Here is a 16,872-nt window from a genome sequence, read left to right as displayed (position 1 = left end):
GGCTTGTTTGAACTGAAAGTGAACTCCAGTAGATCATTTGAGCCATCATACTAGCATTGGGACTATACTTATTTCAGTGAGCCTGTAATTTTGCTTTGAGCAGGGTCACTGAGGCTTACCAATCATTTTTCCTTCTGCACATGGTTATCTCCGTGCTTTTGCATACTTCCACAAATAAGCTCTGTACTAAGTTGCTACACCAGAGTTATCAAAAACTACAAGACAATCACAGAATCATAGAATCCAGGGAGTTGGGAAAGACCTTTAAGATCATTAAGTCCAACCATATCCCAGCTACCATGACCACTGAACCATCTCCTGAAGCACCACATCTACATCTTCTTGAACACCCCTAGGGATGGCAAGTCCACCACCTCCCTGGGCAGCCTGTTCCAACCCCTCACCATTCTCTCACTCAAGACGTTTTTCCTCATGTCCGACCTAAGCACCCCCTGGCACAACTCAAACCCATTTCCTCTTGTCCTGTCGCTGGTTCCTTGGGAGAAGAGACCAACACTAGCCTCACTCCAACCTCCTCTCAGGCAGCTGTAGAGAGCAGTAAGCGCTCCGCTCAGCCTCTGGGAGAAGAGACCAATTTAATTAACTCCTCTCCTATGAGGACAGACTGGGGGAGTTGGGGTTGTTCAGTATTGGAAAAGAGAAGGCTCCCAGGAAACCTAATTGTGGCCTTCCAGTATCTGAAGGGGGCTCCAAGAAAGCTGGGGAGGGACTTCTGAGGGTGTCAGGGAGGGATAGGACTGGGGGGAATGGAACAAAACTAGAAATGGGTAGATTGAGATTGGATGTGAGGAAGTTGTTCCCCATGAGGGTGGTGAGAGACTGGCACAGGTTGCCCAGGGAGGTGGTGGAAGCCTCATGCCTGGAGGTTTTGAAGGCCAGGCTGGATGTGGCTATGAGCAGCCCTAACAATTCTATGATTCTATTATACTAATTTAATGAATAAGAGACAATTTAATGAAAGGACCTTTGAGAAAATAATGAACAAGTCTTGGGAGTAGAGCAGGCTTGTGATACTTCTCAGTCATAAGCACCAAGACCTCTCATAGAGATAACTCCATTGGAGGTAGGCATTACAAAAATCATAGCTGCTGCTTGCAATTCAGGAACTTTTAATGGTTTTCTGGTGAGTAAGCAGCACTGTACTCATTGTTTGATTCATTAGTCATTCATTAGAATGTAAAGTGATGGGAATCAAGCAAAAGGAATCCAGAGAGAAACATATTATTAAATATCATTTTAAGCTCTTCAGTGGATATTTCTGTCATACCTGAATAACTGCATCCTAGCAGGGACTATGGAATTGGCTTCTCAATTTTTGTTCTCATTTAAATGAATGTTAATTATTATCTCTCCTCTCCCTCCCCCTCTCCCTCTCCTTCTCCCTTCCATCTCCTTCTCCCTTCCATCTCCCTCTCCCTCCCCTCTCCCTCTCCCTCCCCTCTCCCTCTCTCTCCCCTCTCCCTCTCTCTCTCTTTCTCCTGGATTTGTGCAACCCTGGGCAACCATGTCAGGTTGAGGATGTCCCTAGAGACTGGGGAGGTCAGACTGGATGACCTTTGAATGTCCCTTCTGGCCCAGACCATTCTATGATTCTTTCATCTGGTGCTATTCCTTGACACAGGAGTACTTACAAATTTAAAAGATAGTTAAGAACTTTGGTCTAAACAGATTTTTAGTAGAACAGGTTGGCTTGTAAACCATCACAGACAAAAAGTAAATGATGCTAGGAAACAGGCATATCGTCTGATCTCCCTGAACTGAGATGTATCTTTATTTTCAGGGCAGCCTGATCTAGTTGAGGATGCCCTTGCTGGCTGGAGGATGGGTTGGACTGGATGACCTTTAGAGGTCCCTTCCAACCCAGACTGTTCTATGATTCCATGAATGGAGCACATAGAATAAGCCTATTTAGTATAAGCCTACTGTCTAATATGCCAGCCCCTATCTTAAGCATTTGAATTCCACACCCCATTAGCTTTCAAGTGAAATGTGTTTGCCAGATGGCTGCCTTTCCCTCTGACTGACCAGACATTTATTTTCAGGTACATGACAGATGGAGGACTCAACTTATATACAAGAAGTCTGAACCGGATCCCAGACCTAACTGCATCTCGAGACATCATTCAGAGAGGGGTTCATGACGTGACTGTGGATGCAGACAGGTAACAAAGCTGTGCTGAAAAAAAAGCTATCTGTGCTTCACAAATATTTTTCATCCTTCATCACAATTTTGTTCTTAAAAAACAGCAAGAGAAAGCAAGCTTCTGAGGAAACTGACAGGCTTCTGAGAACACACAGTGAAGGGGATAAAAAAGCAGATTTCTCACATGGGAAGGGGAAAAAATATTGTTAAAGGTATGAGAGAAGCTCAGACCCTACTTGCAATCTTGAATCCCTGAAATGGAACATGATTTTTACAGATCCCTTTGTCACGTGAGTGACAAGTGAGTGGCAAGTACACTTGCTCTCTAGCCATCAGAAAGCATGTGCTTGCATGTCAGACCATATCCTTGGGGTTGGCTGCAACAAGAACCCTGATCATCTTTACCCCTTTTGCCCTCTGTGAGTGTCAGAAGAAAGCACTAACCTTGAGCAGTGGGAAGCAAGAATTAGGGTTATATTCCTTTGTCTGTGCAGTGTGAAAAAAGCAACAACCCTGTCTCACACTTTTATGTGAGCCTAAAAGTGCACTCCCACTGGTCCTTTGGCAGATCAGGCAAAAGTTTTCTGTTTCTTCTCCTTGAGCTTAAAGCAGATTCATATTGGTCGCTTGTCTAAGAAATGAAAATTGATAACCCAACATTTGCAGAACTTATTGCTTCTATCTGCAAGGGGTTTTGGTCAAACCATCATAGAGATAAGGAGCAGCTGTGAAATTTGGCAGGTTTTGGGTTTAGGGAGTTGATTTCATCCCATCTTTTTAAAACTGAGTTCCCTTTAAAGAAGAAAAAAAAAAGCAGGGGGGAGGAGGGGAAGTAAATTTAATCAGGAAAGGGAAAAAAAGTTCATGGAGAGGCTTTAGTTTTACAAACCCAGTAAATTAGTTGAAGAAGTTCTAGGATATTAACCTGGGTATGGTATACTTCTTAATTTTCACAATTTCCTGGTAAAAACATGCCTGTGACCCAGATCAGGGATAGTCTGCACTGGTGAAAGAGTGCCTGCAATGTGTCAGGATGAAGAAGATAATTTTCACCTAGAGAACCAGTTGCTTAAAAAAGAAGCTTGCTTTGACTGGAATTAGCTTTTGTGAACCTTGCAGAAAAAGCCTACTTTAGATGGTAACTGCAATGAACAGGTCTCAGTTCCTTGGAATGCAGGCACTGATGTGATGCAAAGATCAAAGTGTGCAGCAGGAGTTAAAGAAAATCATTTGGGTAGAACTCAGGCAGGAACAGAAGGAGAAAATGACAAATGAGATGTGGGCAGGAAGGACATTTGTGGAGCTTTCTATGTGGGAGCAAGAACCTTAAGCTCAAAGTGGGAAAGAGGGTAGAAAATTTAGAGGCTGGGAGTCATGTAATTAAAGGGAGTGAATGCCACTAGAGCCACATTTTTATATGTCTCTATATCTCTTCTATACCTGGGAGTGAGGTTTTTAGAGCTCTTCCCACCAGGCACTATTCAATACCAAGGGCTCAAACCACATACATTTTCCCTGGGGAAAAATAAATCAATATAGCAATAAATAAACTACTACATAAACAAATAAAGCAATTTAAAAATCTTTTTCTTGGTATTCCTCCAGCTCTAGATGCCACTCCACACTTTGGGTTTGTTTTCCTTTGGGGTGTTATTTGCTAAGTTAGATGCTCATACGTTCTATATTGCATGCAGGTACGGACATGTTTGCCATGTGAAACGCCAAGGAGGCTCTCATCACTTTTCTTTTAATGACATTGTCCAACACTTCCCAGTACAGTAATCTGTCTTGGTTGTTTACGCAACTTTTGACAGACTGACTAAAAATGCTGTGCTAAAAACTGCTCTGCTCTTTCTGAGCTGTTCGTCTCTGAGTCTATCACTTCTCAAGTGGCAAAGCAGTGAATTCAAATTTGTCATGAGATTATTTTTGGGTCTTGAGTGAAAAGTTGACCAATTTTACACAGGATACAAGGTTTCTGAGCAGAGCCACAAAAATACAGAACAAGAGTACAGAATTAACCAGGTTGGAAAAGACCTTAGACATCATCAAGCCCAACCTATCACCCAACACCATCTAATCAACTAAACCATGGCACCAAGTGCCTCATCCAGGCTCTTGTTAGACACTTCCAATGATGGTGACTCCACCACCTCCCTGGGCAGCACATCCCAATGGCCAATCTCTCTTTCTGGGAAGAACTTCTTTCTAACATCCAGCCTAAACGTCCTCTGGCACAGCTTGAGACTGTGTCCTCTTGTTCTGGTGCTGGGTGCCTGGGAGAAGAGACCAACCCCCACCTGGCTACAACCTCCCTTCAGGGAGTTGTAGAGAGCAAGAAGGTCTCCCTTGAGCCTCCTCTTCTTCAGGCTAAGCAACCCCAGCTCCCTCAGCATCTCCTCACAGGGCTGTGCTCCAGACCCCTCCCCAGCTTTGTTGCCCTTCTCTGGACACCTTCAAGTGTCTCAATGTCCTTAAACTGAGGGGCCCAGAACTGGACACAAGACTGAAGGTGTGGCCTAACCAGTACTGAGTCCAGGGCAGAATGACTTCCCTGCTCCTGCTGGCCACACTGTTCCAGATACACATTCTTGATTAAGGCAGTGGAAGATCTTCCTTATGATGAGAGCCTGAGGGAGCTGAGGGCTCTGTGGCTTGGAGAGGAGGAGCCTGAGAGGTGACATCTTTTCTGTTGATAAAGATGTGCAGGGTGAGTGCCCAGAGGCTGGAGCCAGGCTCTGCTCACAGTGCTGCCCAATGCCAGCACAAGGGGCAGTGGTGGAAGCCGAGGCAGAGGAAGTTCCATGGAAACAGGAGGAAGAATTTTTTCCCTGTGAGGGTGACAGAACCCTGGAAGAGTCTGCCCAGGGGGGTTGTGGAGTCTCCCTCTCTGGAGATATTCAAGCATTGCCTGGATGTGTTCCTGTGTGATGTGCTCTAGGTGACCCTGTTCTGACAGGGAGGGTTAGACTGGACTGGTCTCTTGAGGTCCCTTCCAGCCTCTAACCTTCTGTGATGCTGTGATTCCTAAACAGTGAAATTCACATATATTCAAGAAATACATATTTGATCTCAACAACTAAAGTCTCCATCTTGACTGTGCTTTAGCAAGCTGCTCTTCGAGGTTAGCAAACTGCATAAGCAAACCCCAAGGTCATTTTTTGTTGGCTTACTGCCTGCAGATGACTGTTTTCCTTTACACAAAGAGAGAAAGATGGACTGCTGTGCTCTTCTGGACCCTCCAAACAGTGTCACTGAACATATTATATGCTTTTGTATAATTAAAAACTTTATCATAATGCACAGGCAATGAGGGATTTAAATTATGGATGTTCAGGCAATTCTGACACTGTCTGACCTTTCAGTCCTTGATTATTACAACCTTTCTTGACATGAATTTGTCTTATGTATGCACTGTGGGTTGGAATTTTTCCCCCCAGCATTAAATTTGCCAGACCAGCTCAGCTGGAGGCAAATGAAGCTGTATTTACAAGGAAAACTACCACAGTGTGAGTGCATTCTATTCCTTGAAGCAGCAAAAAGGTGTTTAAGAAGTGAGAAAAAACCAAATGTTGTGAGTTCTGATGATAACAAAAGACATGCTCACCAAAATGGGTCACAAAAGTCCTGTATTAGGTCAAAACCAAATTGTTCATGCTTCACATTTATGATAGGAAATTGGGTGGGGAAAATCAGTACAGAGATTGCTGACACTCTTGCTTTGGTGGAATAAGTTTTGGACATTCATAGCTGTGGGTACCTGAGATCCCATTTTAGATCATTATTTTCTTCTGCCCTCACAAACAAACAAGAGGATCTGTGTCAGGGCTTCAAGGTGTGCCTTGCCTCTGGTCTGATGGACTTCTGTGGAAGAGGATTTTTCTCCTGTCGCCTTTGTAGATATGTGAAGGCCATATGCATTTTCTTTATGGTATCATTAGGATAAAGCTTCTTCACAGCTGGTGTGATTTGTCCTGGCCTTTCTGTTGCAAAGACTCTGCTGGCATCTTTGTGCAGGCAGGAAATAAATTATATGCTGCAAAGAGCTGATTTGCATTTCAGGCAGGAGAGAAGTTTCAGTATTCTGTCCATCACTGCAGCCAGCAACTATTGCTGACAGCAACCTCATGTTCTTCCTGAGAGCTGAACTTGGGCTTTCTCTGACAACCTAAATTACAGCTTCTGCTTAGATTTTAAATCTTTTTTTCTTTTTTGTGAGCTGGCAGTATGGTATTTTTCGGAGAGCTGAGCTGATGATATCTCTAAGGGTAATGCTATTTCTGGCCAATATGTATTTTTCAGACTGATTGACATTTCACTGATAAATCAGGAATGATTCATTGAAATGAAGGGCATGGAACTGGTGTAAAAAGACAGTCAGGTGCCTGGCCTGATTCCAGTCTAAACTGCAAATACAGAATACAGAATTAACCAGGTTGGAAAAGCCTTCAAGATCATCGAGTCCAACCTATCACCCAACACCATCTTATCAACTAAAACATGCCACCAAGTGCCTCATCCAGGCTCTTCTTAAACACTTCCAGCGATGGTTACTCCACCACCTCTCTGGGCAGCACATTCCAATGGCCAATCTCTCTTTCTGGGAAGAGCTTCTTCCTAACATCCAGCCTAAACCTCCCCTGGCACAGCTTGAGACTGTGTCCTCTTGTTCTGGTGCTGGCTGCTTGCCTGGAAGAAGAGAACAACCCCCTTCTGGCTACAACCTCCTTTCAGGTAGTTGTAGAGAGCAATAAGGTCTCCCCTGAGCCTCCTCTTCTCCAGGCTAAGCAACCCCAGAACTGGACACGGGACTCAAGGTGCAGCCTAACCAGTGCAGTGTACAGGGGCAGAATGACCTCCCTGCTCCTGCTGGCCACACTGTTCCTGATGCAGGCCAGGATGCCCTTGGCCTTCTTGGCCACCTGGGCACACTGCTGGCTCATGCTCAGCCTGCTATCAACCAGTACCCCCAGGTCCCTCTCTGCCTGGCTGCTCTCCAGCCACTCTGACTCCAGCCTGTAGCACTGCCTGGGGTTGGTGTGGCCAATGTAGACCCTGTTTTCAGACAGCACCTGAACCTCCACTTCTTGTCAAAAAGCAAAGGATTGAAGGATCTCCATGTGGAAACCTAGTCTGAGAGAGCTTATCCAAATAATAACAGCTTGGTGTTTGAGCAACTTCTTAAAATTCAAAGTCATGAATGCAACATAAGCCAAGACCGAAGCGTTGCTTGCTGCCTTGGTCCGGAGTTCTCTTGAATATTCCTGTGTTGTGAAATTAAAGGCACAAACAAGGCCAAGTATCAAAACAGAATAACAGAATAAAGTGGACAGAACAGAAGGGAGAGAGAAAGAATGGAGAAAGAGAGAGAGCAGAAAAGGAATTATATTACCACCACTATCCCCCACCCCTCAAGCCCCAAGAGAATTTAAGTCTGAGGAATGATGCTGCTGCTTTGGCTTGGAGGAGATGTCATCTTTGTTGGAAGGGAGAGATCCCAAAGGCCAAGTCCTTCCCTGAGCAGCCTTCAGCATGTGGTGTCTTCAGTAAAGATCTCTTCTTTTCTCCAGGTGTTGTTCTTTTCTTCATGGTGAAGAGGCTGTCAGGCTGGATGTTCATGGTGATGTCTTTTTCTCTCTCCCCCTGAGCTAAGGCTCAGTGTCTTTTATTCAGTTAATGGCAGTTCCCCCTGTCCCACAGCCCAGTCACATCAATGCCTATGTGACAGCCAGGTGTGCTATCAGTGGGCAGAGCTGATCCAGCAGACAGGTTCTTCACAATAATCTTCTCTTCTGTTGGCTTTTCAGCATCCCCTTCCTGGGCAGCAAGGAGCAAAGGTGATTTTATCTTTGTTGGTGCACATGAACAGAGACAAGATTTAGTCTCTTACAGGTGCATGTGGGGCTGCTGTGGAGAGCAGATTGGTATAGAGAGGAGCACAGCATTGTTCTAGGGAAATCATTGCAGTGATTCAGTGAAAGGCTGAAGGGACACTGACAGCATCATATGTCAGTGGTTGTGTTATTCTTTTGACCTTTTTCTTTCTAATTTGAACTCTTTTCCTGGGTCTATAAATGCTTATTCCTTGCAACTTACCTTGCTTCAGATACCACAAGAAGTTAATCAGAGAGGAAGACCAAGTGCAAGGTCCTGCAGCTCGGTCAGGGCAATCCCAGGCACCAATATAGGCTGGGCAGGCACTGGCATGAGAGCAGCCCTGAAGAAAAGGACCTGGGGGTGCTGGTGGATGAGAAGCTCAACAGGAGCCAGCAGTGAGCACTTGCAGCCCAGAGAGCCAAGCAGAGCCTGGGCTGCAGCAAGAGAAATGTGGCCAGCAGGGGAGGGGATTCTCCCCCTCTGCTCCACTCTGCTGAGACCACACCTGGAGCACTGTGTCCAGTTCTGGAGCCTCTCTTACAGGAAGGATCTGGAGGTTCTGGAAGGTGTCCAGAGAAGGGCCACAAGGATGAGCAGAGGGCTGGAGCTGCTCTGCTATGGAGACAGACTGAGAGAGTTGGAGCTGTTCAGTCTGGAGAAGAGAAGGCTCCCAGGAGACCTTCTTGTGGCCTTCCAGGATCTGAAGGAGGCTCCAAGAAAGCTGGAGAGGGACTTCTGAGGGTGTCAGGGAGTAATAGGACTGGGGGGAATGGAGCAAAACTAGAAATGGGGAGATTCAGATTGGCTGTTAGGAAGAAGTTGTTCCCCATGAGGGTGGTGAGAGACTGGCAGAGGTTGGCCAGGGAGGTGGTGGAAGCCTCATGCCTGGAGGTTTTTGCAGCCAGGCTGGATGTGGCTGTGAGCAACCTGCTGTAGTGTGAGGTGTCCCTGGCCATGGCAGGGGGGTTGGAACTGGCTGATCCTTGAGGTCCCTTCCAACTGTGACAATTCTATGATTCTAAGATGTATTCTCTCCAGTGGGTGTAACTTGAGATGTGGCTGAGAGTTCTCACCAGTACAATATTACTTTTAATTTATTCTTCTGTCTTCCTCCTCTGCACTCTAGCATTTGCCTTTTGGGATTCTTAGAGGGAGTATTTGAGGAACATTCTTGGAGTTCAAAACCTTTTTCAAAGACATTCTACATTAGTACTCAGAATGAATCACAGAATGCCAGGTGGAGAGGGCCCCCAAGGATCATCAGATCCAACCTTTCTATACGATAGTGTACTTTAAATGAGATGGCTCAGCAACCTGTCAAGCTGAGTTCTCAACCTGGCTATGTTCTTTGGCAAACTAGCCTGTGTTGTCCATAGAAAGCTGTTAGGCACGCAACAAACCCTTTCAGAAGGGAATACAGCTTCACTGAGTTCAACCATTATCCTCCTGTCCCTTGTACTTACTGAACTTAGTTCACTGTTTCAAAAGGCAGAATTTCCTTCACTTTCATCGTTCTGCAGTCAACATAAATCATGCAATGACTTTCACTTCACATCCCTTGAATACCCTTTTTCTTTCTTTCTTTTCTTTTTCCTTTCTTCCCCAGCTTTTCTCCCAATGAAGCCCAAAGCTCTACAGCTTGCCTGTGCTCCTTAGTGTGCTTTTATCATGACCCACTTCAGTTACTTTATGGCTGCATTGAATCTGAGCCCTCATTACACACATATCTTATGCACAGGGAGTCTTTAAAGCTGTTCCACCATCTGCCACATATGCAGAAGATTTGGCAGTTATCTCAGACTAGCTCATGCTGGCCAGTTTGTTCTCAGCCAAACCATAACCACCATAATACATTATTAATTATAATGACAATAAAACAATTCCAATTTTCTCTTTGCAGTTCACTAACTTCCTGCATGAATGAATGTAAGTCTTCTTCTAGTGTTTGTCTGAGTAAATGAGCCCTGGGTTGGAATACTGTGCTTTTGGGTAAAGGAACTTTGCAGTGTTCAAAGGAGTCAGGTGGAACTGGGAGCCCTTTTTCATAGAGTTGTCAGTATCAGAATAGTTGGAGAGAGGTCATGAACAGTAACATAAAATCCTAACAGAATACTGTGCCTCTTCTTATCCTGTAAAGTTTTGGCAGCACACTGAAGCTGCTGGTGCAGTTTGGAATGGAACCCCTTTGGATGCTGTTCAGTGGACAGGCATCATAGAATTGTCAAGGTTGGAAGGGACCTCAAGGATCATCCAGTTCCAACCCCCCTGCCATGGACAGGGACACCTCACACTACATCAGGATGCTCACAGTCACATACAGCCTGGCCTTCAAAACCTCCAGGGATGAGGCTTCCACCACCTCCCTGGGCAAAAGTATCACACTATTGAACTATGCTCTATGTGCACACATTCGGTCCTATACCGTTTCCTCTGCCTCCCAACATTTCATCTGTGTCCACCTCTGCACAGCAGTGTCAATGGCAAGAATAAGCATATTCATCCCATAGATGCAAAATGGTAACTAATACATCATAAGAGAGATTTACCTAATTCTTGCTAAGATTTCCTTGGGCAAAACATATTTTTGATGCCAATTTGCTGCACTCTGCAGGGACACTTCCTGTACCGTTGCCCATGCCTTTACCATCAAGTAGTGCCTCTGATTGCTACTCTGTTCATAACCTAGAAAAAAATCATTGTAGACCTTAATGTCAGGATAGTTCATACAGTTGTGTGATGCTATCATTTTCCTGTGTGTGATTTTACACTATTAGTAAGCTCTTAATACAGAATACAGAGTGGTCAGTGACAGTGCACCTGAGAATACAGAATCACATAATCAACCAGGTTGGAAAAGACCTGAGAGATCATCAAGTCCAACCTGTCATCCAGCACCATCTAATCAATTAAATCATGGCACCAAGTGCCTCATCCAGGTTCTTCTTAAACACCTCCAGTGATGGTGACTCCACCACCTCCCTGGGCAGCACATCCCAATGGCCAATCTCTCTTTCTGGGAAGAATTTCTTCCTGACCTCCAGCGCTAACCTCCCCTGGCACAGCTTGAGACTGTGTCCTCTTGTTCTGGTGCTGGTTGCATGCCCTGGAGAAGAGACCAACCCCCACCTGGCTACAGCCTCCCTTCAGGTAGTTGTAGACAGCAAGAAGGTCTCTCCTGAGCCTCCTCTTCTCCAGGCTAAGCAACCCCAGCTCCCTCAGCCTCTCCTCACAGGGCTGTGCTCCAGACCCCTCCCCAGCTTTGTTGCCCTGCTCGGGACACGTTCAAGTGTCTCAATGTCCTTCCTAAACTGAGGGGCCCAGAACTGGACACAGGACTCAAGGTGTGGCCTAACCAGTGCTGAGCACAGGGGCAGAATGACTTCCCTGCTCCTGCTGGCCACACTGTACCTGATGCAGGCCAGGATGCCCTTGGCCTACCTTGGCCCCTTGGGCACACTGCTGGCTCGTGTTCAGCATGCTATCAACCAGTACCCCCAACTCTCTCTCTACCTGGCTGCTTTCAGTTACTGTGTCCCCAGCCTGTAGCTCTGCATGGGGTTGCTGTGGCCAATGTGCAGAACCCGGCACTTGGATGTGTTCAATCTCATGCACTTGGACTCTGCCCATCTGTCCAGCCTGTCAAGGTCCCTCTGCAGAGCTCTGCTACCCTCCAACAGATCAACTCCTGCCCCCAGCTTGGTGCAGAAATGCTGCAATAATAACAAGTGCTTATACTTTGCTGTTTTTGCAGTTGCCACTCAAATAGCTCCAGGATCTCTCATATGAAGCAATTTAAATTTTAAACTGTTTTTTACTGCTGCTGCTCTCTTCTGTGCTTTTAGTCTTCCATAATTTCTTTCCACAGCTGTTGCTGTTAACATTCCCCACCATTTGCTATTATCTCTCTCAAATGATCCTGGATTTTCCTGATCTCTGGTGTAAATCTGTACTCATTTTGGCATCTGCCAGGCTATCAAGAAAGTCACAAGTTAGAAGAATCTCTTTCAATGTGTCTCTTCATTTTTGTTGTCTCTGCAAATCACAGATGCTAGATTTAACTACCTAAAGCCTAAATGTGTGTGTATCCGTGCATGAAGTGCAGAATAATTGCCTCAAAAGGAGCACTTCAGGGTTTGTTTTTAGCTCATTATGTTGTTAAGTATTCAGGCTCCTAGGAGGATGAATTAACTTCTTTTCTTTTTTTTCCAAAAGCAGAATTAGAAATAAACTTTCAAGTCACATGATTTTGTACATGATTAATTTGAGAAGAATGGGGGTTGAATGGGGCTGCAGGCAGAGAAGTGTAGCCAGCAGGGCCAGGGAGGTGATTCTCCCCCTCTGCTCCACTCTGCTGAGACCACACCTGCAGCTCTGTGTCCAGTTCTGAAGCCTCTCTTACAGGAAGGATCTGGAGGTGCTGGAAGGTGTCCAGAGAAGGACCACAAGAATGAGCAGAGGGCTGGAACTGCTCTGCTGTGGAGATAGACTGAGAGAGTTGGGGCTGTTCAGTCTGGAGAAGAGAAGGCTCCCAGGAGACCTTCTTGTGGCCTTCCAGTATCTGAAGGAGGCTCCAAGAAAGCTGGGGAGGGACTTCTGAGGGTGTCAGGGAATGATAGGACTGGGGAGAATGGAGCAAAACTAGAAATGGGTAGGTTGAGATTGAATGTTAGGAAGGAGTTGTTCCCCATGAGGGAGGTGAGAGACTGGCACAGGTTGGCCAGGGAGGTGGTGGAAGCCTCATGCCTGGAGGTTTTTGCTGCCAGACTGGATGTGGCTGTGAGCAAGCTGCTGTAGTGTGAGGTGTCCCTGGCCATGGCAGGGGGGTTGGGACTGGCTGATCCTTGAGGTCCCTTCCAACCCTAACAATTCTATGATTCTGTGCTTTCCAAAGTCAGGATTTGGACCATATGAAGTAAGGAAAGCAATTGATATAACTTTATGAAGTTCTTCCCTTCCTCATAGTGGCTCTACATATCTATCACAGTTGCCCACAGAACCACAAATCAAAATGTGGGAACATTAGCAGCTGTGTGGCTTTAGGTTCAGATGCTTATTAATGTGAGTGACATAAGCAAACTACACTGTTAGCATGCTGTGGTTAGCATGGTAAAGTCTCATGATGCTGCCACATCATGTCTGTAGGCATGATTGGATTTGCACCCAGCTTACCAAAGGGAATGACATTCAGCAAAGAACTGTGACCTTTGCTTTAAAACAAGACTGAGCTGCAAGTAATTGTATGAAAGGGATGACAAAACAGCTTTCTCTTTCTCAGTTTTTGTCAAGTGGCAGAAAGAGACAACATCGACTAATTTCAGCTGATATAAAAACAAAAAGAATTCAGGGGGCTTTAAAACTTTTGCAAGGAAGGGAGCAAATTGCATTGTCATGTGATGCTAAATGAGCTAAGCACATAGTTTGCTGTAGCGTTATGTTATGGTTTGAAGGTGGAACTCTTGCCTAGTTCCTAACTGCAAAAGCAAGATTAGGAACTTTCTGGGCATCTTTGAGTAAAAAAGTAAATAAATTACCACTGGATGCAAAATAGCAACAACTGATCACAGCCCATTGGGCTGTGCAGCTATCCAATGTGATCTGGACAGGCTGGGAGCTGGCTGCAGGCAAACCTCAGGAAGTTCAATAAGGACAAGTGCAGGGTCCTGCATCTGTGGAGGAATAACAGCAGGCACCAGGACAGGTTATGGGCTGTCCTGCTTGGAGTGCTGGTGGACAGCAAGTTCTGCCTGTGCCCTGGTGGCCAAGAGAGACAATGGGATCCTGGGGTGCAGCAAGAAAAGTGTGGCCAGCAGGGCTAGGGAGGTTCTGCTCCCCCTCTGCTCTGCCCTGCTCAGACCACAGCTGCAATCCTGTGTCCAGTTCTGGGCTCCCCAGTTCAAGAGAGACAGAGACTGCTGGAGAGAGTCCAAAGGAGAGCCAGGAGGAGGCTTAGGGGACTTGAGCATCTCCCCTGTGAAGAGAGACTGAGAGCCCTGGGGCTGTTTAGTGTGGAGAAGAGAAGGCTGAGAGGGGATCTAATCAATGTCTATCAATAGCTGAGGGGTGGGTGTCAAGTGGAGGGGGCCAAGCTCTTTTGGGTGGTGCACAGCAATAAGCCAAGGAACTATGGAGACAAACTTGACCAGAGAAGGTTTCAGCTCAACAGGAGGAGAAACTTCTTTCCAGTGAGGGTGACAGAGCCCTGGCGCAGGCTGCCCAGAGAGGTTGTGGAATCTCTTTCTCTGGACACGTTCCAAATGCACCTGGATGCATTCCTGTGTGGGCTTCCCTGATTGATGCTTCTGTGGCAGGGGGCTTGGACTGGATGATCTCTGGAGGTCCCTTCCAACCTCTAAAATACTGTGGTACTGTGACACTTTGTGATCTGTCTACATCACTCCGTTGGCTTTGCTGACTAGGATTAAAGTTAGCTGCCTAAACATCTCTGTCCCTTTTCACTTCTTGCTCTTTGTGCCTTGCAAGGCTTGCTCCCTTATCTCTTTCCTGACCTTCTGCTGGCTGAACTGACTTTGTGTCGTGTCTCTGAAGCTACCGGGGAAGGAAAAGGGGAGGAGGTTGAAATGGTCCCCCTGGCCCATCCAGGAGGGTGATTCTGTACAAGGGGATCCTTGTATTTGTGGTTTGTTGGTTTTGTTTGTTGGTTTGGGGTTGTTGTTTTTTTTTTCCTGATTGTAAATATCTGTAAATATATTTTTTACTTATTCATTACATTTTATATTTCTAGATTTGTCTTGCTTTGTAAATACAGCTTCATTCTGCTTTCAAACCAGCTGAGCTAGCCCGGTGAGGAGGGCAATGCTCCAAATTTGTTGGGGGTTAGTTTCAACCCACCACACATTATTGAACCAAAGGCTGGCTGTTTGCAGCTGACACATTTAACATTCTACCAAATCTCCTTCGTTTCAAAGTTAATGGGTGGTGTAGAGCCAGGTATTAATGTCATGCACTCTGGTTTTATTGGGTTTATTCTTTCTGCCTATCACAAAGTCTGGGTCAGATGCTTCAGAATCACTGAGTTGAGGCTGGACATTCTTGGTAATAGATTGGTAAAGCTTCCCTTCAGGAATAATGCAGATGGTTTATTTTGATTATAATCTACTTCTGAAAAGAGTACCAAAGTATTTAATAAGAACTACCTAAGACTCATCTGACAGTTTCAGCAGCAGCATCTGGAACACAGGAAGTTCCACCTCAACATGAAGAGAAACTTTACTGTGAGAGTGACAGAGCACCAGAACAGGCTTCCCAGAGAGCTTGTGGAGTCTCCTTCTCCAGAGACTTTCAAAACCTGTCTGAATATGTTCCTGTGTGACTTCCCCTAGCTGATCCTGCTTTGGCAAGGGGGTTGGACTGGAGGATCTCTAGAGGTCTCTTCCAACCCCTAACATTCTGTGGTTCTATTATCCCCTTGCTCTCACCTTCTCACCCTGCTCTTGAGGACTGTCTGCCTGTTAGTACAACTGCTGCAGTTTTGCTAGGCTGAGTATTAAGTTGCCAGCTCTGCTGGGTGATGCCCAATGCCAGCACAAGAGGCAGTGGTGGAAGCTGAGGAAACAGGAGCAAGAATTATTTCTCCGTGAGGGTGACAGAAGCCTGGAGCAGGCTGCCCAGGGGGGTTGTGGAGTCTCCCTCTCTGGAGGTATCCAAGCCCTACCTGGATGTGTTCCTGTGTGACCTGCTCTAGGTGATGCTGCTCTGGCAGGGGGTTGGACTGGATGAGCTTTTGAAGTCCCTTCCAGCCCCTAACATTCTGTGATCCTGTGATTTGTTCTAAATTGCCTCAGAGACTCCTCTTTCCTTGTGGAGTAAATTATTCTTGTTTCTTACTTAATTCATGTAGTAAGAAACTGTTTTCATAATAGCTGCTTATCAGATCAAGGTGGTTGGTGGTGCCTGTGCATGCAGACATGCTTGGCAAGCAAAATACTAATAGTTATAAGAATGTTCCAATTAACACTCTCACAGAAAGCAATTCATTTGCAACACTACAGAACTCCTTTGCTTCATATTTCACTTTGTCTTAACTTTAAGAACATTTGAATTTAGCAGCTTCAGCAGGCCTCTAAGTGCATCCTGTTAGACTTTTTGTTTTTCTTGTACTCTCAAAATGAAACAAGAAAGAAGTCAAAAGATCTACTGTGATCAGTACTCTGATCCACTCTTGCTATTCTTTTATGCACCTCCTCTCCCTCCCAGTTGGCAGGTGAACAAAACAGGGAGGTGAAAGGAAGGATAAATTTAAATGAAACTTAGCATCCTAGAGGTATAAGTGCATGTGTGCTGCTTATTATACAAAAGAGGGAAATTATAAGGGTTTGACCCTTTTCCTTGCAATGTGCTGCTCTTGGGAGCAAAACAATCCTGCTGTCTCTCCTGTGGCTGCAGGAAAGCACTGATCATAGAATCATAGAATCAATAAGGTTGGAAAAGACCTCAGAGACCATCTAGTCCAAGCTATCACCCAACACCTCCTGACAACTAAATCATGGCTCCAAGTCCCACATCCAATCCTTTTTTGAACACCTCCAGGGATGGTGACTCCACCACCTCCCTGGGCAGCACATTCCAATGGGCAATTACAGTTTCGGGGAAGAACTTTCTCCTCACCTCCAGCCTAAACCTGCCCTGGCACAGCTTGAGACTGTGTCCTCTTGTTCTGGTGCTGGTTGCATGCCTGGGAGAAGAGACCAACCCCCACCTGGCTACAGCCTCCCTTCAGATAGTTGTAGAGAGCACGAAGGTCTCCCCTGAGCCTCCTCTTCTCCAGGCTAAGCAACCCCAGCTCTCTCAGCCTCTCCTCACAGGGCTGTGCT

General features: G+C 45.9%; 1 protein-coding gene across 1 annotated transcript in view; it reads left to right on the top strand.

Annotated features, from left to right (window-relative positions):
• NAV3 (neuron navigator 3) overlaps window positions 1–16,872 on the top strand; it is a 247,750-nt gene that overhangs the window by 193,082 nt on the left and 37,796 nt on the right. Inside the window, exon 12 of the mRNA XM_068162432.1 lies at window positions 2,064–2,183. Within this exon, the coding sequence (XP_068018533.1) occupies window positions 2,064–2,183 (120 nt within the window). The remainder of the gene's footprint in view (window positions 1–2,063; window positions 2,184–16,872) is intronic.

The sequence above is a fragment of the Melanerpes formicivorus genome, unplaced genomic scaffold, assembly GCF_026170545.1.
Source record: "Melanerpes formicivorus ecotype bairdi unplaced genomic scaffold, bMelFor1.0.p_v2 SCAF_64, whole genome shotgun sequence".
Classification (NCBI taxonomy): domain Eukaryota; kingdom Metazoa; phylum Chordata; class Aves; order Piciformes; family Picidae; genus Melanerpes; species Melanerpes formicivorus.
Note: the sequence above shows the minus strand (reverse complement) of the source record. Positions and strands in the feature narration are given on the sequence as shown.